We start from the raw sequence: 23,597 nt of genomic DNA, 5'->3' as shown, positions 1-23,597 counted from the left end.
TGGGAAAATTGATTTAAATACAAAAAGTATAACTGACCTTGGGAACAAAGTGAACTCAAATGCAGAAGCAACTGGGAAATTACTGGAAGATTCATCTACAACATGAAAGATAGCTGAGGAAGCTAAAGAAATTGCAACTGCTGCCGAGGAAAAGTTTCCACCAGTCTACAAGAAACTAGATGAGTATGAGCTGGCACTCTCTATGCAGGATATGCAACGTAAGGAGAGGAACCTAAGGATCAGACTTGTGCCGGAAAAGGAAGGAGATAACCTGGTGGACTACTTGACAAAAGAATTTTCTGACTTTTGGAAGCAGGAGTTGGATAAAGAAGAATTTAAGATAGAAAGTGCATTTAGACTGGGAGTAAGGCAGAGGAAGAACAGACCCAGAGACTGTTTAATAACTCTAAGATCAAAGGAGGAGCGAGACAAAATATTGAACCTGCATTACCAAACAACCCTTCGAATTGAAGATTTTCATATTGAGATTTTTAAAGACATTCCTAAAAGTATTTTGGACGCAAGAGGATTCTACAAGGACTTGGTGATACTGCTGAAAAAGAACTACATACCATTCAGGTGGGAGTTTCCCCAAGGCTTGTCTTTTAAATACAAGGGGAAGAAAAGAAGAATAAAGACAGTGAGTGATAAAGACAAGTTCTTGGGAGAACACGAAGAAGACCTACAGAAAGAGACATTCCCAGGACAAGGGCATCCGTCATTGGATACGGACACGGAACCACCGACAAACGAGGAACAAAAACTGGGAGCTGTAGGAGGAAGGGGTAAATAATCCCATCATGGCTCTGCAACTTTTAACCTGGAATTGTAACGGTTTGAACATTCCCAGAAAGAGAAAAAATATATTCCACGCTTTAAAGAAAGACCAATTGGACTTGATTTGTTTACAAGAGACCCATGTGACAAGAGCACATAGAAAATTATTAATAAATAAAAGATTGGGACAAGAATTTATATCTTCAGACAGAGTAAAAAAGAGAGGAGTGGTGATCTATGCAAAGGAAAAGTTGCAACCGAAACAAATCTTTAAAGATGACCAAGGAAGATATTTGGCAATTGAAATTCAATCCCAAGGAGAAAAGTACCTGATAGTGGGAATCTATGCACCAAATGAAGGGAAAGCTGAATTTTTTAAGAAGTTGCATGAAATTCTGATGGACCATATGGATTACAACTTAATTTTGATGGGAGATATGAATGGAGTAGTTTCAACAAATATGGACAAAGCACAAAGACAGGTAATAACAAAAGATGGAAGACTACCAAAGACTTTTTTCGAAATGACTGACAATATGGACTTGATTGACATTTGGAGAACAAAACACCCATTAGAAAGAGAGGGAACCTTCTTTTCTGAAGCCAAAATGACATGGACAAGGATTGACCAAATCTGGGTGACTAGCAGTATGGCGCCGAATATAAAGAAAGTGGAAATCTGCCCAAAAACCTTCTCCGACCATAATGCAGTAAAGATGGTGATGAAGCAAACAACAACTGGTTCTTTCAGATGGAGAATGAATGACAACTTATTCAGAGACGAGGAGATTTGCAAGAAGGCCCAAAAAACTTTGAAAGACTACTTTGAAATTAACTTGAGGACTAAAGTAGAAAAAAGAATAATATGGGACGCAAGTAAAGCCGTGATGAGAGGGTTTTTGATACAACAAAATACATTAAAGAAGAGAAAGCAAAATGAGAGGAAGGAAAAAATCTTGGAAAAGATAAAAGAAGGGGAAAAGAAGTTAAGATTGAAGCCGAAATCGCAAGAGATTTTAAGAGAGATTAAATTTCATCAAACACAATATATGGAGCTGACGAATCAAGAATTAGAGTGGAAAATTAGGCAAATGAGACAAAAGACCTTTGAATCTGCTGATAAATGTGGCAAGCTATTGGCCTGGCAAATAAAGAAGAGACAAAAACTCAACACGGTAACAAATATAGAAGTGGAAGGAAAGAACATAAGTAACCCAGCGGAAATCAGGAATTGCTTTCAGAACTACTTTAGACAACTTTACACACAAGGGCCGCAGAAAGAAATGGATATACAACAATTCCTCGAGAAAAATGGGCTGAAAAAGGTTTCACAGGAAAGTAACTCAATTTTGAACCAGGAGATATCAGCACAAGAAATAGAAGATGCCATTCAAGGCATGGCGTTGGGCAAATCCCCCGGGCCGGATGGACTGACTTCCAAATACTACAAAGTTTTGAAGGAAGGATTGATACAACCTTTGAAGGAAGTCTGTAATGAGATTATGGAGGGGAGAAGGGCACCCGATACGTGGAGAGAGGCCTACATTACACTTATACCAAAGACAGAGACTGAAAAGACCCAACTTAAAAACTACCGACCCATCTCGTTACTAAATGTGGATTACAAAATTTTTGCTGATATTTTAGCAAAAAGATTGAAAAGAGTTTTGATGGAGGAGATTCATGGGGACCAAGCGGGCTTTCTCCCGAAAAGGCATTTGTCGGATAATGTAAGGAATATAATTGACATTTTGGAAAAGTTGGAAGTGAATATAAACACTAAGGCTGTTTTGATATTTGTGGATGCCGAGAAAGCCTTTGACAACATTTCTTGGAGTTTTATGCTGAAGAACCTCCGGGGGATGGGGGTAGGCCAAGGGTTCGAGAATGGTATAGGTGCAATATATTCTGAACAGAAAGCAAAATTAATTGTAAATAACGTGGATACAGAAGAGTTCAAGATTGAAAAAGGGACACGTCAGGGGTGCCCTATCTCCCCACTACTTTTTATATCGGTCCTGGAGGTTTTGCTTAATATGATTAGGAGAGACCAGTTGGTTAAAGGGATTCAGGTCGGAGCTAAACAATACAAATTGAGAGCATTTGCAGATGACTTAGTACTTACATTGCAAGAGCCAGAAGCTAGTACGAAAAGAGTTTTGGAAATAATCCAAAGAGTTTGGTCAATTGGCAGGATTTAAATTGAATAAGTTAAAGACAAAGGTATTAGAGAAAAATTTAACACAGATTGAAAAAGAAAGGTTTCAGAATGAGACAGGGTTGACCGTGGTTAAAAAAGTGAAATATTTGGGTATAAACATGACAGCTAAGAATGTGAACCTATTTAAAGACAATTATGAAAAAACTTGGACAGAAGTGAAAAAAGATTTAGAGATTTGGTCAAACTTAAAGCTTTCCTTGTTAGGTCGAATTGCAGTTATAAAAATGAATGTATTGCCAAGAATGTTGTTTTTGTTCCAAGCATTGCAAATAATGGAAAAAATGGACTGTTTCAAGAAGTGGCAAAAAGATATATCTAAATTTGTCTGGCAGGGCAAGAGGCCCAGAATTAAATTTAAGATATTAACGGATTCAAAGGAAAGAGGGGGGTTTGCCCTGCCAGACTTTAAACTCTACTATGAAGCGGCAGCTTTCTGCTGGCTGAAAGAATGGCTGCTTCTTGAAAACACAGACATTTTGGATTTGGAAGGTTTTAATAACATTTTTGGGTGGCATGCATATTTGTGGTATGACAAGGTTAAAGCACACAAAAGTTTCAAAAACCATATTGTCAGAAAAGCACTATTAAATGTTTGGATCAGATATAAAGATTTGCTGGAAAATAAAACTCCAAGGTGGCTGTCGCCAATGGAAGCTAAGGCAGTTAAAAAGTTAAACATGGAGTCGAAGTGGCCAAGATACTGGGAAATTTTGGAAAAGGAAGGGGACAAATTGAGATTGCAGAGTTTTGAGAAATTAAAAGGGAAGGTGAGAGATTGGCTGCACTATCATCAAATAAATGAAGCGTATAAATTGGACAGTAAAATTGGCTTCCAGGTGGAAAAATCAAAATTGGAGACAGAATTGTTAGAATCCAGTACTAAGAATTTGTCAAAAATGTACAATTTGCTGCTGAAATGGAATACACAAGACGAAACGGTTAAATCAGCTATGATTAAATGGGCTCAGGACATTGGTCATAATATTTTGTTTGCTGATTGGGAAAAGTTGTGGACCACCGGGATGAAATTTACGGCATGTAATGCTCTAAGAGAAAACATTATGAAAATGATATATAGGTGGTACATAACCCCAGTCAAGCTTGCAAAGATTTACCACTTGCCTGATAATAAATGCTGGAAATGTAAAGAAAAGGAGGGTACATTCTTTCACCTTTGGTGGACGTGCCCGAAGATTAAGGCATTCTGGGAAATGATCTATAATGAACTTAAAAAGGTATTTAAATATACTTTCCCTAAGAAACCAGAGGCCTTTCTCTTGGGCATTGTCGGACAGGGGGTGTTAAAGATGGATATAACCTTCTTTTTGTACGCTACAACAGCAGCTAGAATACTTATTGCGAAGTACTGGAAGACACAAGAACTACCCACACTGGAAGAATGGCAGATGAAGGTGATAGACTACATGGGCCTGGCAGAAATGACGAGCAGAATCCGAAACCAGGGAAGAGAAGCAGCGCAAGAAGAATGGAAAAAGTTCAAGGACTATTTAAAGAAATATTATAAAATTAACAAAAGTTAGAATGATGTTGGACTGGAAAGTAAATGGTTACTATTAGCAAGGGTTAAGACAAGGAGAATAAGGAAGATTAGATTAAATTCAAATTAAAATAAGGGAAGATTTGCTGAGTAATTGATAAGAATTTGGAATACAGAAAAGGGAGGCATGAGGAAGTCGGGGAAGAAAGGTATAAGAAATTAAGATATGAAATGGTACATGTTTTTTGTTTTGTTTTTGTTTTTGTCTGTTTATGTATTTGTTATATGTTTGTTGTTGTTATAAAAACCTTTAATAAAAATTATTTTTTTAAAAATAATAACAATAAATAAATAAATAAATAAATAAATAAATAAATAAATAAATTATTATTATTATTATTATTATTATTATTATTATTATTATTATTATATTGAATATAGGAACAGACCCCACAACAGAGCCCTGCCTTGCCTCCAAGGCACTAAATGTGTTTCCGTGTGCAGACTGTGTGGCATCTTCACTCCCTTCTAGGAACCTGAGGACAGGCAGGCTTTTCCTCCAGACGCACTGCTGTCAACACAGGCATTTCTCTGCTCCAATTCTGCAAAGCTGGTAAATGTGCTGGTCCAGTGCAGACCACCAAGGCATTCAGGGCCAGCCCAAGACATTTTGGCATCGAGGCAGTGAGGCGAGACCAGCAGTGCCTCACTTTGGCCAAGAGGTCTCTGTAGAGGCAGCCTGGGATGGGCTACCCAAGAGACAGCCGATTCCTGCTCCCAGGAGTATGCCACAGATGCCCTGCCAGCATGGTGGCGGCAGCAGCAAGTCATGTGTTCCTTGGATCTGCTGCCCCTGTGGATCCTGCTGCCCAAGGTGGCTGTCTCACCTTGCCTCATGGGTGGGCCAGCGCTGAATGCACTGCAGCCTCCGAGTGCTTGCCCTGCCCCCTTGGCAGTTCCCCACAAGCAGCCAAAGAACTTTCTTGAGGCCTGCTGGGTTGCTCTACATATTTGGGTCAGTATGTTAAGGAGAGTAATAAATAAACTGAATAAATCCCCACATAAGTGACAGAAAATGAAATTAGCATCGCCTGTAAGCAGATCTATTATCTCTCAAGCTCCCTCAGAAAATGTCCTATCCCCCTGGCATACAGTGCAATAGTCTTTGGAGCTTGGAATATCACATTCCACCTCCCTGGCAAGCCCAGCCCAGAGGGCACAATGTTTGCTATTTGTGCATGAGGAGAAGGAAGTTTCAATGCATACCAAAACCTCAGAATTAATTAGTTTTTAGTACAGGCTGAACTTTTTATGACTAAATTCCATAGAAACATTAGCATAGCATAATCCCTTATTGACCCGAGCCCTAAAATTAAGTAATGGTTTTTATAAACCTTTTGGGAAATCATTTTTGGTATCTCTGCTCACACTTTTCCTTTTCCTTTTTTAAACTGAGTAACCATGGATGGCTCCACAGAGATTCCTGTATTAGCCATTCAAATTATATTTAAAGTATGAAAAGTGCTGAGCAATTTTGCTAGATGGCAAGAGCTTAATACTTAAAGGACGTGTTTATGGAGAGCTATTTGGAACAGGCTGTCTGTGCACTGGGAAGAGATCTATGGCTGTCGGGGGAATGCATTGTGTGCCCACTGGCCTGCTCCTGTCCCACCCACTTCTGCAAATCATTGGCTTTTGTTTCACCCAAATCACTTTTCCCTCAGCAAGTCTTCAAAGACACTGCTGCCTCCAAGAGATCCTTGCAGGGGCATGCTGTGTAGTTTTTTGTTTTTTGTTTTTTTGGTAGGAGAACAGTTATAGGGGACTTTGCTCAGTGCAGGCAAAACACTAGAGCAGTGGTTTTTGACTTTTTTGGAGTCCAAGGCTCCCTTGACCAGCCACATTCTTTCTGCAGCTCCCCTGTGGGAGTCACTTTCACTGGGGTCTCCTTACCCTAAGTGGGATCTTCCCCATTCTGCTTCCACCCTGCCCATTTTCTGTGCTATTTTTGGCGTGTATGTAAGTGGGAGCACATTTGTCAATGGGAGCCTAAACAATACCACTGCTGGGCTAATGCTCTCCACGTGGCAGCTTCAGCCTGCCTTTCCCGAAATTAGTGTGCACATGGGTGGGAGTGTGGGGAGGGCAAAACAAGATTAAGATCAGAAGCAGAAATATTTTGTTATTACAGGGAAGGAAAGTGAGAAACAGGGCACACATGCAGACCTGCAACATTCTCCCTGTCCCCATAAAGCTGGGTGACTGTTAAGGAGGAGGGGGTTGCCTGGGGGGAGAGGTGGAGAAGAAGAGTGGGGAGGGGTAGAAGGAGAAAGAAACACTAAAGATACTCCTCACTTTCAAGGTTATTTTTAAATCCCTCCTTACAGAGAACACACACACCCTCAAGCTACTTTGCTGTTTTCTTGCATTTCTCAAGCCCTCTGTGTAAAACTGTTCCTTTGTTCATTCCCTCTCCTCCCCATCCCCCACACGCGTCGGTGTCAGCGACTGAGCAAAGCCGGTTGCTGCATGGTGTAAGCAGAGTGTGCTGGGCAGGCCTCTGCATGGCCCTACGCCAATCCCAGGCATGCAGGAGGGCAGAGCCGGCTGGCCGCCTCAGTGCCTTGTTGGCTCACTTGCCCCCCGAACTCGCAGCACAGAGCCGCCCGCAGCAGAAGAGCCCACCACAGCGCTCCAACCGGCCGGCCGGCTCTTCCCCGGACTCCAACTCTCGGGCCCCGGATTCTTGGCCTGGCACCCCTGAGAGCCCAGCGCCAGGTGCCCTGCACCCCTGGTGCCTATGAGTAAGACAGCCCTGGCCGCTTATTTGTTTAGAGTAATACACACAGGTCTGGCTGTTTTGATGTGGATAGTGAGTGAATTTTTCATATAATAAGCTTTGACAGGAGTACCTGTGTGTGATGGTAGGTTCAAGGTTACCCAGTGGGCTTCACGACTGATGTGACAAAATGACCCTATAGGACAGAGAAGCTGCAGACTTTAGGCTAAAAGAGTGCTGGTTGTTTCAGTGTAGCAAGGGAGATGTCCTGTTCAGCTGGGAGCTGTGCATGAAGAGAGGAGGTGGATATATATCTTGATATGCATTTGCATTGTGATGCACAGCCAAGTGGAAACCCTCCAATACTGCAAACCCAGCCACATGCCATGGGGTGGCTGGCGATGCACGATGAACTCCCATCCATCTTGAAATACAGGTGCAAATGTACCTCCCCACCTGCTATCTCTGGCCATTAGTGGCTCATAACAACATTCATGCTTGTTGCAGCTCAGTGTTCAAGCCAGCACTTTGATGAAAGCAAAAGAGAGAGTGTCAAAAGAAAATAGTTTATTTCAAAATTCATCTTAAATAACACAAGGTCAACTTGTGAGATTTTACATATGCTAAATGTTATACATTGTAGTCTTATTCATTTATGACACTATAACAGGAGGATGTTCTTTCTTGCATGGCGACCTTCACACTGATGCCCAGTTAGGAGGAACTGTCTTTGTTGAGCTGTGCTTCCACCCTGCCAGGCCACATGGGTGGGAGGCTTTTCCTGTGGCAGCAGCAACTACAGGGTCTATGTGTGAAAGTTACTGCTTTCCCTGGGGAAAACCACTGTTTACTGCTGAATCAGAACCATCTGTAGAAAACCCAATGGATGGTTGTTCCAGTTCAGTGGTAATCAGTGGGTTTTCCTGGGAAAAGCAGTGGGATAAAAGACAGACCTCTTGGCCCCATGCCTAGGAGTCACGGGACAAATGCCCAGGGGATGAGCTGCTCCATGGAATTGAACATGGAACATGGAGGAGTGATGTCAGCATGCTATGAAAATGGAATGTGTGCTGCGCTGGCTCGCCAGATGCAAAACAAAAATTTTCGTGTGCATGCACACTTCTTCAGATACACTGAAACAGAAGTTGCCAGATCCTTCTATATAGTGAGTAGGAGTTGTTTAAGATTGGGTGGCTGTCTGTAGGCAATGAAAGGTCTTCCTCCCAGAGCTTGAGAAAGAGAACTGTCATTGTCCAGGAGAGGTTGTAGATCTCTGATGATGCGTTGTACTGTTTTAACTTGGGAGCTGTATGTGATGACTAGAGGTGTTCTGTTATTTTCTTTTTTGGGTCTGTCTTGCAGCAAGTTCTCTCTGGGTATCTGTCTGGCTCTGTTGATCTGTTGTCTAACTTCATCTGCTGGGTATTTTAGTTCTAAAAAGGTTTGCTGTAGATCTCTTAGGTGAGAGTCTCTGTCTGTAGAATTGGAACAGATACGGCTGTAACGTAGTGCCTGGCTATATACAATGGACTGTTTGGTATGTTTGGGATGGTAGCTAGAGGCATGTAGATATGTTTGTCGGCCAGTTGGTTTACGGTATAAGGTGGTGTCTATGCGTCCATCCTGTATTTTTATAGTAGTGTCCAAAAAATGTATTTCTTGCATAGATTGATTCATTGTTAGGTTGATTGTGGGGTGAAAATCATTGAATTGAATTGAATCATTGAATTGAAAATCATTGAATCGTCTAACATTGTATATGCCATCAAATGCCAACAGTGTCCCTCAGCGCTCTATATTGGACAAACAGGCCAAACCTTACGCCAAAGAATAAACGGACATAAATCGGACATCAAGAATCACAAGACAGAGAAACCAGTAGGAGAACACTTCAATCTCCCAGGACATTCTATACAAGATCTCAAAGTAGCTGTATTACTACAAAGGAATTTCAGAAATAGACTGGAAAGAGAAGCTGCTGAATTGCAACTCATTACCAAACTTAAAACCATGGAGAGACCTGGTCTGAACAAAGACCTTGGATTCTTATCTCATTATACATGACAAAGCCATTTTTCACCTTCTCACCCCTTGCTTTCTCCTGTAAGACCTATTGCAGTCGTTAAGAGTCGTCAACAGGCTCATCACAGCTATCTGCCAACCACCCATTCCCACCACCCTTCTGAGTAATACCCCTCCCCACCTTCTCACTATATAGAACGATCTGGCAACTTCTGTTTCAGTGTATCTGAAGAAGTGTGCATGCACACGAAAGCTCATACCAAGAACTAACTTAGTTGGTCTTTAAGGTGCTACTGGAAGGAAAAAAAATTTTTTGTTTTGACTATGGCAGACCAACACGGCTACCTATCTGTAACTGTCGCCAGATGCAGCTTGTCACGCTGGCCACATGACCTGGAAGTGTCTGCGGACAGCGCTGGCTCCCAACTCAGCATGACCGAAAATCCAAAAGAAAGCTTGATAAGAGCATTCAAGTAAATTAAAATTTTTGGAGAAGCAGCAGGCTTTAAATTGAATCCCTCTAAGACGAAATCGTTGGTCAAAAATGTAACAGTGCAAGAAATGGAAGATTTGGAAAAAACATCTGGCCTAGAGATTAGTAATAAAGTAAAATACCTAGGTATTTGGATTACCACCCAAAATATAAATTTGTTTCAAGATAACTATATGAAAGTCTGGAATGAAACAAAAAGAAACATCGAGATATGGAACAGGGTAAACCTCATTTTAAGGAAAAATTTCCATCATCAAAATGACCATGCTTCCTAAATTACTTTTTCTGTTTCAAACAATCCCGATACTAGGTGGGACAGGCTGCCTCAAAACCTGGCAAAAAGACATCTCGAAATTGATATGGCAGGGGAGGAGACCTAGAATTAAACATCAAATCCTAACTGACATTAAAGAAAGAGGAGGCTTTTCCCAACCTGACCTAAAATGAGGTCGCCTGCCTCACCTGGCTAAAAGAGTGGTGCACGTTTCAGGACCCAGACTTGTTAGATTTAGAGGGGTACAACAACAGTGGCACATGTGGCATGTGTACCTGTGGTACAGGAAAGTTAAAATTCGCAAGAACTTTTTGAATCACATTGTCAGAAAATCCCTATACACAGTCTGGGAGAAATATAAAGATCTTTTAGAGCCCAAAACACCTTGGTAGATATCACCAATTGAAGCAGCTGCAGTAAAGAGGAAAAATACGGGTGGACATTGGCCAATATATAAAACTTTATTAAGGGAAGAAATCAATGATCTAAAGCTGAAAAGCTTTGAAGATATAAGAGAGCAAATAGCAGACTGGTTTCATTATTATCAATTGTTTGAAACATTTAAAACAGATAAAAAAAGCAGGTTTGCACCAGAAATATCCAGATTGGAAGCGGATTTGGTTAATTCAAAAATAAAAACTCTTTCAAAGGTGTACCAGTTCCTCCTTGACTGGGAAGTCAAGGAGGAGGAGGTGAGAGCTGTCATGATTAAATGGGCCCAGGATTTTGGGTATAATATAGAAATGAAAGAGTGGGAAAATTTATGGAAAGTTAATTGGAAATTCACAGCATGTTATAAAGGTAAAGGTAAAGGGACCCCTAACCTTTAGGTCCAGTCATGGCCGACTCTGGGGTTGCGGCGCTCATCTCGCTTTATTGGCCAAGGCCAGCGTGTTATACTTTGAGGGAAAACTTCTAAAAAATGCAATATTGTTGGTACTTGACGCCATGGAAGCTTTCCAAAATGTAAAAAAATGTATCTAGTACTTGTTGGAGATGTGGTGTAGAAACTGGCACTATGTTCCACATGTGGTGGCTATGTTAAAAAAAATTAAGATCTTCTGGGACATCATCTATGTAGAACTTAAAAAAATGTTTAGGGTTTCATTTTTAAAAAAACCAGAAGCTTTTCAACTCGGAATAACAGGGCCAGACATTCCTAGGAATGTAAAATAAGGTTTTTTTATACGCTACAGTCGCAGTGAGAATCTTAATAGTGACTAATTGGAAAAGGGATAAAATCCCTTCCAGGTCAGAATGGTTACAAAAACTAGCCGAATATGGAGAGTTAGCCCAATTGTCCAAAAAAATGAAAGATAAGTCAAAACAAGTACCGTATTTTTCCCTCTATAACACGCAGATTTTTTCTCCTAAAAAGGAAGGGGAAATGTCTGTGCGTGTTATTGAGCGAATGTGTGGTCCCTGGAGCCAAATGGCAAAAAAAATCAGGCAAAAATCAAATCGCGCGTCTCGGAGAAGGGAAACCTGAAAAGAGGAAGTGGCTGCTTTCCTGCATTCTGCCTCAGGGTCTTACTGCCCACCCTCCTCTGTTTCCTTGCTGTGTTTGCTCAAACGGAACAAAGAGCAGGGAAAGCCCCTCCCCTCCAGGCAAGCAGAGGGGAAAGCAGAGTGTCGTCTCTGTGCTCCGGTGCTGCTGAAAACATGCAGGAGGGAGAGAGAGAGAGAGAGAGAGAGAGAGAGAGAGAGAGAGAGGGGGAGCTGGCTGGCTTGGGTGGGTAGGTGAGGGAAAACTTTTGCCTTCCTTTCCTCCCTCCCGTTATACCCCTCTCCTGCATTCTTAGCCAGCTGCTTCTCTGCACACCCCTCTCGTGCTCCTTGTCCATTCTGTATTTTTCCTTCCTTCCCCACTTAAAATGTGGTTAAAAAGCATGGATCCACATGGATCCTCAGGATCTTTGCATTGGGTCACCCCAAATTCACCATCAGATCACATAGCATGTCCATGGCTACAGCCTGCCCCCCAAAAATCACACACGCACTGTTGCCTGGGGCTGCAATGGTGCAAAAATGTGGTTAAAAAGCATGGATCCACATGGATCCTCAGGATCTTTGCATTGGGTCACCCCAAATTCACCATCAGATCACATAGCATGTCCATGGCTACAGCCTGCCCCCCCCCCCCAAATCACGCACCCACTGTTGCCTGGGGCTGCAATGGTGCAAAAACGTGGTTACAAAACATGGATCCTCAGGATCTTTGCATTGGGTCACCCCAAATTCACCATCAGAGCACATAGCATGTCCATGGCTACAGCCTGCCCCCCCCAAAATCACACACCCACTGTTGCCTGGGGCTGCAATGGTGCAAAAACGTGGTTACAAAGCATGGATCCACAGGGATTCTCAGGATTTTTGCATTGGGTCACCCCAAATTCACCATCAGATCACATGTCTGTGGCCACAGCATGAAGCACAAAAATGATACATCCACTGTTTCATTCAGAATGTTTTTTCCCTTGTTTTCCTCCTCTAAAAACGATGTGCGTGTTATGGTCAGGTGCGTGTTATCGAGCGAAAAATACGGTATTTATTGCAAAGTGGGAGGTTTTCAAAACACATCTTAAGAAGAATTGTTGCAGTATGAACTAGGTCGCTGCCTTTGAATAACTTCTGCAGTTGTACGAAATAAGAAACAAGATCATAGGAGAATAATACTTTATTATAAAATGAACAGACAGGTTTATGCAATAAGTATGTAAATATTAAATGAAGTATGGAGAAGACGGGAAGTTAGATGTACTTGAAGAAGATCTACTGTCAGAATATATAGTTTTATTCTTTTGTTTATTTTGTATTTGGTGTAACAATTGGCATAGATGTATGGTTTTTCTTTTTGATTTTTGGTGGTGTTTATAATAAAGCATAATAAAAAGAAAGAAAGAAAAAGAAAATGGAATAGGCTTTTAAATAAATACTAGAACTGTACTCGGTGTCGTTCTCATATCTACACTACACTTTCTAATGGCATAAATACATGATACAAAAGTAATCATTGACAAAACTATTTTCTCCATAATTTTTGCACTCTATTAACTGATCTACAGTGCTCTTTGAAAACAGAAAAAGTGCATATTTTCAGAGAAACAATATTAAAAGTATCATATATTAAATATCAAAGTGTTGAAGAATACAGATTTATAAGTTAATAATGCAGACAAATAAAATATATAAAAAATTTAAAATAAATAATCCAGCACTGTTTATGAATCATGAAATATGATCAGGCTACAAAAGTAGTCCTGTTACTGTTATTTCTACATTTGAAGGTGTGAAGGTCCAGCATCTCCACTGTCCAATCTTCTTTAAGATTACAAGATCACACAATATTGGTGATTTCCCCTGCAACACTAGGTCACAGTGTGCACTGACAGGCAGTGCATCCGGGGATCATGGGGGCTTTGCATCTGAGAAATCATGCCTAGGACTAGGCTGTGTGACCAGTCTGTGCTGAAAGACCTGCTGCCTGAGGGTTTCCTTGACTGTGGAAAAATTGGAGTCTACTTGCATAAACTTTGTTGTATATTTGTTCTTATTCTTGTGAGTCAAAATACTGTTCACATTCAGGGTTGCCGGTCACTTCGATGGATCCAGGAATTCTGCTCCCATCTTTTGGATAGACACACCAGCATTTTGCAGGACTTCGATCAAGTGAAGTTTCACACTAGTTGGGGTAAATGACTAAGTTTATTTCAAAGTAATTGAAATGGAGTAGATGCTTCATGAGATGAGGTTATTTGAGGGAGTCATTCAATTTTGAAACACATCAGAGGGATGCTGGCTACTCAATGTGGGTAGAAATAAAATTAGTAATTCAAGCAAACAGCAATTGTCACTCAGCCATATGTTTGCATTGCTCAATCAATTATATATGCATAAAGGTGGATATGGAGTGTCTCTATTGAGGCAATATTACTAAAATGTGTGGAGACTGGGGACCTACACTTCAGACTGTTCCGACAATGTAATGGAATGATTTGCTGTTGTGGGAGCAAGGCCTCCCACTCTCTGCACCCAATATCCATGCCTACGGAAGAACGTTTGTACCTGGACTGATGTTTGAGTATCCTCCAAATGTGCAGAAGGCATGAACTGCACAGCATACAGATCACCCCCATAGTAGCTGCGTCTGTAGGTCCCATACATATCTTTCACATGGATATCAATGTTGTGATGGAGTGGGATCTTCACACTTGTACTCATAATGAGGAGTCTGCATAGAGCCAATTCCAAAGCACTTTCTCCCCCTCTTCCTTTTTTATTCTAAGCCTGTACAACTGAAAACCATTTTCTACCATAGGAAGTTGCTGTGCAACTGTCTTGTTGCAGACAGAGGCCTTCTTCCAAAGAAAGCATTTATTTCAGCAACGTGGGAATAATTGACTCTAGCTATTGACTCCAGGGATGTGGAAGAAATTTGTTTCATGTTTGGATGCAAATGTACCTAATTTGCACTTCTCAAAACAACATATGAACAGAAACATAGCTATCCTTCAAAACTGGCCTTTCTCCATATTTTGTGATGCTGTTCTCCAACCGCAACATGGTAACAAAAATGTGTGCATGAGATAAAAGTGTGCATGAAAATATCAACATGTATGCCTCAGGAGATAGACACAATAAAATATTGCTGGATTCTCATGAGGGCCCTAAAATTATTTAATAAACCACAAACTGATGCAAACTGAATTAAAGAAAGAAAAAATGTGTATCTGAGAGAAACCAGCAGTTATCCATCCCTACCCCCAAAACAAGATTACCTGCTTGCTGTGGTAAAATCCATTCCGATTACAGTTGGGCAAATAGAATCTGTATATCTCTCCTCCGATTCTTTGTTGATCTTTGGTTAACTTCTCCAGCGCCTTGTAGAGTTCTTTTTTACATGGTGCCTGAAAGAATATTGTAAATATTAAAGTGTTAAATAATAACATATAAGAACTGATATATAAACAACTTTTTATAATGAAATCTGAAGCAAACTACTTATTAATGCATTTTAAAGTCTGTAGTCCTTGAACCCAAAGGGCCTTCCTCGTGGCTGGATAGCACAAAATCACAGAGTTAGAAGGGACCCTGAGGATTGTCTAGTCCAACCCCCTCCAATGCAGAAATAGGCAGCTGTCCCATGCGGGGACTGAACCCGAAACCTTGGCATTATATAACCAGACGATGTTTATATGACTCTTGCTATCTAACAACACAAGTTGTTGTTTCAGACAAATAAGAGAATCTACTGCATCCAAGGGTCGTTGTCAAAGGTATTCATAATACTCATGCTCTTAAGTCTGTGACAGCTCAGCCAGCAGGAGACTTTTAATCAAGGGCCATGGGTTTGAGCCCCCCCATTGGTGAAAGATGCCTACGTTCCAGGGGGTTGGCCTCAATGACCCTCATGGTCTCTTCCAGCTCTATGATTCTATGACAAACCACATGGACTGAGCTCCATCACGCCATGCTGTTCTGCTTAAGCAGCTCACTTTCTGTTCTTTGGTGCTCTCAAGTGGCACTTCTTTGTAGGTACAGGACACTCAGCAAACCCTCCCATCCTAATTCATAACATTGCTGCTATGACTGCTTCTCTGCTTATTACTTTATTTATTAGTAAATAAATAGTAAATATAGTTCCTTACAGTTTTCAGAGTTTTGATTACATTCCTTTCACAACAGCTTTGTAAGAGTATTATAATCCTACAACAAGTAACTTTGTAATTAAGATACCAAATGCAAATGTTTATTGGCATTACAGTGCTATGTGAGTATATTGTTATATGTGAGCATTGAACATAGGATAAATATGGAACATGGTGAAAGATCAGCTGGCTGGGCCTAGTGTCTGGGAGTATTTTCCAGCTGTAAACTGCTGAAATCCAGTATCCTAACTTCAGAGTAGGCTAGAACCTACATTTCTTGTCCTTGTTTTCCTCTGTGGGGTGTAATATACATGATGCTTCTAATGACTTGGATGAAGGTATTGAGGGGATGCTCATCTAATTTGCAGAAGACACCAAATGGAAGGGGTTGCATGTAACTGGGAACTGCTAAATATGTGATATGATGAAATCCAGATTGGAGGGTGTCGAGGAAGTCTTTTAGCAATGTAAATACACCAGGGAACAAGAAGAAAAAATTCTTATTTTATTTTGTGTGTTTTTATTGTTCTTAAGTTTTTATGTTGTGTCAAATGTAATGTTTTCTTTTGTGTTTTTGTCTGTGTGTTATAAAAGAAAACAATTTTTTTTGAAAAAAACAAAACAAATGGGAGGGGTTGCTAATGCCACAAAATACAGAATCGGGATACAAGATTACCTTAACAGATTTGAGAAAGGGGCAAAAACTAACAGAATAAAATTCAATAGGGACAAGTGTCAGGTTCTGCACTTAGGCAGGAAGAACCAGATGCACAAATATAGGATGGGGGATACCTGGTTTACTAGCAGTACATGTGAAAAGGATCTAGCTTAACATGAGTCCACAATGTGATGCAGCAGCTAAAAAAGCTAATGCTATTCTAGGCTGCATCAACAGAAGTATAGTGTCCCAATCAAGGGAAGCCATAGTACAGTAGTACCTCGGATTACATACGCTTCAGGTTACAGACTCCACTAACCCAGAAATAGTGCTTCAGGTTAAGAACTTTGCTTCAGGATGAGAACAGAAATCGTGCTCCAGCAGCACGGCAGCAGCGGGAGGCCCCATTAGCTAAAGTGGTGCTTCAGGTTAAGAACAGTTTCAGGTTAAGAACGGACCTCTGGAATGAATTAAGTACTTAACCTGAGGTACCACTGTATCACTCTATTCTGCCTTGGTCAGACCACATAAGTACTGTGTCCAGTTATGTGCACCACAATTTAAGAAGGAAATTGACAAGCTGGAATGCGTGCAGAAGAGGGAACCAAGATGATCAAGGGTTTGTAATCCAAGCCTTATGAGGAATGGTGGACAGAGCTGGGTATTTTTAGCCTGGAAATAGGAAACTGAGAAGAGACATGATTTGTTGTTGTTGTTTAGTCGTTTAGTCGTGTCTGACTCTTCGTGACCCCATGGACCAGAGCACGCCAGGCACTCCGGTCTTCCACTGCCTCCTGCAGTTTGGTCAAACTCATGCTGGTAGCTTCGAGAACACTATCCAACCATCTCGTCCTCTGTCGTCCCCTTCTCCTTGTGCCCTCCATCTTTCCCAACATCAAGGTCTTTTCCAGAGAGTCTTCTCTTCTCATGAGGTGGCCAAAGTATTGGAGTCTCAGCTTCATGATCTGTCCTTCCAGTGAGCACTCAGGGCTGATTTCCTTAAGAATGGATAGGTTTGATCTTCTTGCAGTCCATGGGACTCTCAAGAGTCTCCTCCAGCACCATGATTCAAAAGCATCAATTCTTTGGTGATCAACCTTCTTTATGGTCCAGCTCTCACTTCCATACATCACTACTGGGAAAACCATAGCTTTAACTATACGGACCTTTGTTGGCAAGGTGATGTCTCTACTTTTTAAGGTGCTGTCTAGGTTTGTCATTGCTTTTCTCCCAAGAAGCAGGCGTCTTTTAATTTCATGGCTGCTGTCACCATCTGCAGTGATCATGGAGCCCAAGAAAGTAAAATCTCTCACTGCCTCCATTTCTTCCCCGATAGCCATCTTCAAATATCTCAAGGGCTGTCACATGGAAGAGGGAGCAAGCTTGTTTTCTCCTGCTCCAGAGAGCAGGACCCGAACCCATGGCTTCATTACAAGGAAAGGAGATTCTGACCAAACATCTGGAAGAACTTTCAGCAGTGCAACGGATTCTCTCCTTCCCTGCAGATAGGAGTTGCCGCTACCACCCCAGTTGCCCCCTGAGTTGCTCCTCCATCACTGCCACTGCCTATTTCCTCTCCAGCCTCCTTGTGATCCCCTGCTGCTTCCGCATGCTGTGGTTTCCCCAGGCTGCCTCTCGTCGCCTCAGGTGGTTGGGGGGGGGGAGGGAAGAGGAGTTTTCTGATTTGCCCTAAGTGGCAAAATGTCTTGAACTGGCCTACCCTAGACACGTATCCCAACACTGTTTTTCCAACTATTTTAGCCTCGTGGCTATGAAATGGCAACTTGCCTAAATCCATGTGGCGAGTTTGGTGAGTGGGTGGGAATATGAACTGGAGTTCCCCATGGCCAGGCCCAGAACACTTGCTATTTATACCACATTAGAATCATATAATTTGTCATGGCTTAAGGAATTAATTTCATGGCATTCTAAATTATGTTTCTACTGATGGCCTGCTTTGCTTCAATTTAGTGTGCAGATACAACAGAAAATGGATGTTAGAGAACTCACTTGTTTCTTTAACTTCTTAAGTTCATTCAGTCTCCTGGCTTTCACACTTTCGTGGGCAGCGACCGAATTCCAAGGTACAGGCTTATCTTGGCCAGCAGCAAACGTCAGCTGGGTGTTGTCCTGCTGATCAGCTGTCATGTCACGGTCTTCATGGGGCATGTCTTCTGCTTCCAGGGACTCTAGCAGGGGAGAAGCACAAATGGAAACATGACTCCACACAAGCTCCGCAGAAATGAATGGCAGCTCTAGAAGAGCAGAGCTATGACATCCTGGCTGGAACCTCCATCCCTCAAGGAAAAACAGATATTTATATGGAGTCTTCTGTGTGTGCCATGGTTTTTATGAAAACTTGAAAACACCGTATTGTCTATAATAATTCAACTTCCCGAGAATCTTGGATCTCTTAAATAAAGTAAAAGAAAATATCTAGCCCATATAGCTGTGAAATCAGTGTAGGGCAGTGCCTAGGGAGAGTGCAGATGAGTTGCTATGATTTTCAAAGGCCAGTAGATGCAGCTTTCCAATAGTAACCTATGTAACACCTTTTCCTTCTTCGTGACTAACAGAAGCTGTATAAATGATGGGATTTTTTTTTAATAGTGGTAGAATCATGCAAAACAAGAATAATGCCAATTAAGATGAATCTCATCTTAGAATGAATCTATCTGGCAGTCTTGAACAAAGACTGGAGAGACCCAAGTTCAAATCTCTGCTCCACAAATGAAGCTCCCTGGACAACTTTGAACCCGTCTCTCTTTCTCAGCCCATGATTCCTCACAAGGCTGTAGGGATAAAAAGGAGCAAGGGGTGAGAACTGTCTGTGTCATCTGCATTTCTTAGAGAAAGGAGGAATAAAACCATTACAAGTACACGTAAAAGTAATTTTTGTTTATTTCTGGATTCAGCTTTTCTTATCACAAATGTGAGTTAGACAGATACAGAATTTTGATGATTCTAGTGCAGAGTATAAAGATCCAGAAGCCAGCACTGGTTATAAGAGCCAGTGTGGTGTAGTGGTTAAGAGCAATAGACTCGTAATCTGGGGAACCGGGTTCGCGTCTCCGCTCCTCCACCTGCAGCTGCTGGGTGACCTTGGGCCAGTCACACTTCTTTGAAGTCTCTCAGCCCCACTCACCTCACAGAGTGTTTGTTGTGGGGAAGGAAGGGAAAGGAGAACGTTAGCCGCTTTGAGACTCCCTAGGGTAGTGATAAAGCGGGATATCAAATCCAAACTCTTATTCTTATAAGAAACATTTTTCAAAACCCTACAGTGTGACTTATTACAGAAAGTCTAGCAATTAATTCAGAAATTCAAACAAATGCAAGAGCTAAGAGAGGGCATCCTGAAATGAAAGATAATTTCTACTGCTGTAAACAACAGCCCTTTGCTTCTTTCTGTTAATGGTGTGACATTGCTCATAGGTGTCCAGAGGAGACAGCAAGCATTCAGCTGGTCAGAAAGACAAAATGCAGGACTACCAATATTGCATTTAGAGCAAGCTCTAGTGTGGCTTTAATGTGTGTTGAAGCATGAAAACAGGATGTCTTTGAACAGTGCTCCCAGAACAATTACTTCCCTCATGCTAGAGTGTTACTATTAAAGACCATGAGCAAATGAACCATTATGGCTTTTGGTTACAATGTACATTGAAAAAATATTGCCTGACTATGGCAAATACACGTTTGCAAACATTTGCATCATGCAAGTTGCTTCCTTTTGAAAATGGCAACCCCAGGTTTGCCCATGTGCAATGTGGGAAGAGCACTTGAAGCAATTTTCAAATACAAAGTACTAATTGAATGTGCAAAAAAGTTTGTAGGTGAGCAAAAAGGAGGCAACAGAAGGGGTAACAAATAGAAGCCTTGTGGGGGTGGGGTGTAGAGAGATTTATAAATAAGGGACTGTGGCAGTGAAATCTAAGACTTTGATGGAAACCTCTTGGATCTAACTATGTGGCGGGGGGTGGGGGAGAGGCAGCAGGCAAAAGTCTTTTTTCATTACACTTCAAATCATAGCACTTTGGCTAGTGTCAAAGTGTCAGTTTCCATTTAAGCAATCCTTATGTCCAAATTGAGCCATGGGAATTACCGGTACTAGGGACTCTTGAACTACAAGCAAAATGGGGGGCAGGAGAGACATGTTCAGGAATTCACAAGTATTTTGTAAATCCTTGGCTGAATCCTAATGGAAAGCAAAATTCTATCCATTCATGATCAAGCCACAGTTCTACAAAGTTTCCTATGGTTTGCTTAATGTAATTTTCAACAGCTGAAATATTGGCACCACAGAAGCTAAATTGGGCACAGGAGAGTTTAAAGGCAGATGGGAGTCTGTGGTTGCTCCCAGGTGATCACAACATGCTTTGCTCCTAGCTGTAGTGACAGGTCTAGTCCTGCGAAAGATGATAAATATTTTCACTGACATCTGAAACGGTATTCCAGAGCTGATTAATTTAAAGCATATCCCAGTGATGGGGACTGTGGTGCAGAGATTCTATTTTCAACAGCATTTATTGAATCTATTTTCAATAGATTCCTTCCTCTCCTTCTTTGGAGGTTTTTAAGCAGATGTCGGGTGGCCATCTGTCCTGGATGCTTTAGCTGAGATTCCTGCATTGCAGGGGGCTGGACTAGATGACCCTCGGGTCCCTTCCAACTCTAAGATTCTATGATTCTATGATTTCTATTAAAACTACCCGTAACCCCTATGCCTTTAACAACAGGCTAAGAAGTAGAAATTAAATGGTGTGGGTGTGAATGAGAGAGAATTATTGCTTGTCAGGTGTCTGCAAAAACACAGGAGCAGAAATAGGCACAGGAGCAGGACAGAAAAGAGGCAACAAATATTTTCCTTCCTTCCTTTTCTTCCACAACACACACACATTAACATCATCAACATGGCTGCCACAGGTGAAGGGGGGCAGGCCCCTTGGGGGGTTTCTTCCTCTGACTGAGAGTTTAGCAACATACCCCTGGCTTTGCACTCAGACCCCAACTTTCTCCATAAGTAAAACGTCCCTTAGTGAAGGTGTGCCTTCAGGAGTCACACTGTGGATCTGACTCCTATGGGACAGATCTCCAAGGTCTCAGGCAGAGCTCAGCTCCACCTTTGCTGCCTCACACCGGTGCTCAGGATCAAACCTGGAATGTTCAGTGGACAAAGCCTTTGCCCTGGCACTGGGCCCAGCCTGGGCTTCTACAGCTCAGCTTTCTGACATGCAGGAACATTTCCCACATTTTTTTGGCCACTGGCTGCTTGCTGTGGAGAAGATCTAATGCCAAAGCCACATACTCTTGGCATTCTGCCACAGCCAGTGTGGTGTAATGGTTAGATTGTCAGGCTAGAACTATGGCAGACCAACACGGCTACCTATCTGTAACTGTAGGCTAGGACCTGGGAGAGCAGAGTTCAAATCCCCACTCAGCACTGAAGCTCCCTGGGTGACCTTGGACCAATCATTGCCTAACCTACCTCACGAATCTGTTGTGAGAATGAAATGGGGAGGAGGAGAACCTTGAGCTCCTTGGAAGAATAAGGCAGCATATAAATGTAATAAAATAAGTAAGTTAACCATGCGCTAATTGCTAGACATGCAAAGCAGTATGCAAAACAGGAAGGCACATTATTTACCTGCAGCCTCTGCCGTGTCAGAGGCGGGAAGGCAGGTGCCCTGCCCATGGAGGAGGGTGTGCAGGGGCCGGGGTTCCTCTGGGGGCACAGAGCACCTGAGCCCCCGGCCACAGCGGGCTGCGTATACTCCACAGGGCTCCCCCAGCTGGAGGGCACAGGTATGGCAGCAGCCACAGCCTGGCGGATGAGCAGTTTCAGGGCAGCTGGCAGGCACCGGCGGGCACAGCACAAGCTCCTCTTCAGTGCATGGGGCACAGTGCATGGGTTGGAGAGCAGCCCCGAGGATGAGGCCAGGGCAGAGGAGCAGGAGCAGCAGCTCACCGCGGAGGCCTGTGGAACACATGGCGAAGGAGACCAGTCAGCAAAGCAGCTGAGTCTGGAGAGGAGCACCCGTTCGCTTCCTCACGTTCAGCTAGCCCTGTGTTCCAACCACAGGGCATTTATACAGTTCCTTGTCAGTCTGTTAATCTTTAACCCCAAGTTAACTATTGTCTGAGCAGGAGGGACAGGAAAGCATCATTTCATTGGTAGTTTGTGCCCCTCCCACTCTATTTTTTTAAATGATGAAATAATGCATCACTATTCTACTCATTCTTAGCCTTTCCAGGACGGTTCTAAATATGTCTACAGAAAAGGAACTCTTTTTTTTCTCTTTATCAGAAGTCCTGCTACTTTGGACAATTCAATTACTGGTATTTAAATTATTGTTGAGAAAGACGGAGGAGAGACGAACGCCTTGAAACCTCCGTAGCTGACTTCATACTTCCACAGCAACAGATTCAAAGGCCTCTTGTTTAATTTTTGTCATGTGGCTGGAGGTTATTAGGACAATGACATACCCAGAGAGGCCCCCAGAGGGTAATCAAAGCCCCTGAGATCCGGTAACTCCTGAACGCAGCAGCACGTAGGAGCTAATGTCAACAGTGTGTTTGCAAAGGATTATTTGGGACGGTTTCCTGTGGATACACTTGTGCTTTAGCAAAGCTCAGATGTGAGTCCCTGGCATCAGTGGGTAAGAGGCTGGGCTACGTGCTTATCAAAGGCTCCATCGCACAGCTGCTCCCTTACGGGCTGCTTTAAGAATAACGCAGACTGTCCTTGCATATAGTTTAGCATAAACCAAGGGTGTATCTTATGCATGCTTAAGTGGGAGTAAATCCCATGGAAGCAAGTGGGATTTCCTTCCATGGAAACATGAATCTGACCAGGCTGGAATCCATCTCTGTAGGCTTTCTGTAAAAGGGAGGGAAGGAGATCAAGGGGCTGCAAGACACCTGAGGGCATTGTGCAAATAATAAAACAATCCAAAACCTATTCAAAGCATTAAAACAGCAAAAAACCCAGATAGCATTAACTATGAATAACATTATCAAACATTTTTAAAAAGACACCTGGCTGCATTAACAGCTGTTAGCATATAGTTTGCCTCTTTGCGGCTGCTTTTATTCCCACTTAATCCCCATCATACTCCGCATGATGCTATCCTCAAACACCACCATTCTCAGTGCTTTCCCCCTTTAAATTCGGGTCTGCCTGCTACAGTGAAGAGCCAATAAGTTTGAGGAACTTAGGTTCCAAACCATCCC

General features: G+C 42.2%; 1 protein-coding gene across 1 annotated transcript; it reads right to left on the bottom strand.

Annotated features, from left to right (window-relative positions):
• Positions 1-12,725: 12,725 nt before the first annotated feature.
• IGFBP1 (insulin like growth factor binding protein 1) lies at positions 12,726-22,431 on the bottom strand. Its single transcript, XM_083578274.1, has 4 exons — positions 22,012-22,431; positions 18,381-18,559; positions 14,843-14,971; positions 12,726-13,746 (listed from the first exon to the last, which is right to left on the bottom strand). Exons 1-4 carry the CDS (start codon positions 22,352-22,354, stop codon positions 13,615-13,617), a joined length of 783 nt encoding a protein of 260 aa, XP_083434400.1. The 5' UTR covers positions 22,355-22,431; the 3' UTR covers positions 12,726-13,614.
• Between the last annotated feature and the right edge of the window lie 1,166 nt (positions 22,432-23,597).

The sequence above is a fragment of the Podarcis filfolensis genome (genome assembly GCF_964270895.1).
Source record: "Podarcis filfolensis genome assembly, chromosome: 12".
NCBI lineage: Eukaryota > Metazoa > Chordata > Lepidosauria > Squamata > Lacertidae > Podarcis > Podarcis filfolensis.
Note: the sequence above shows the minus strand (reverse complement) of the source record. Positions and strands in the feature narration are given on the sequence as shown.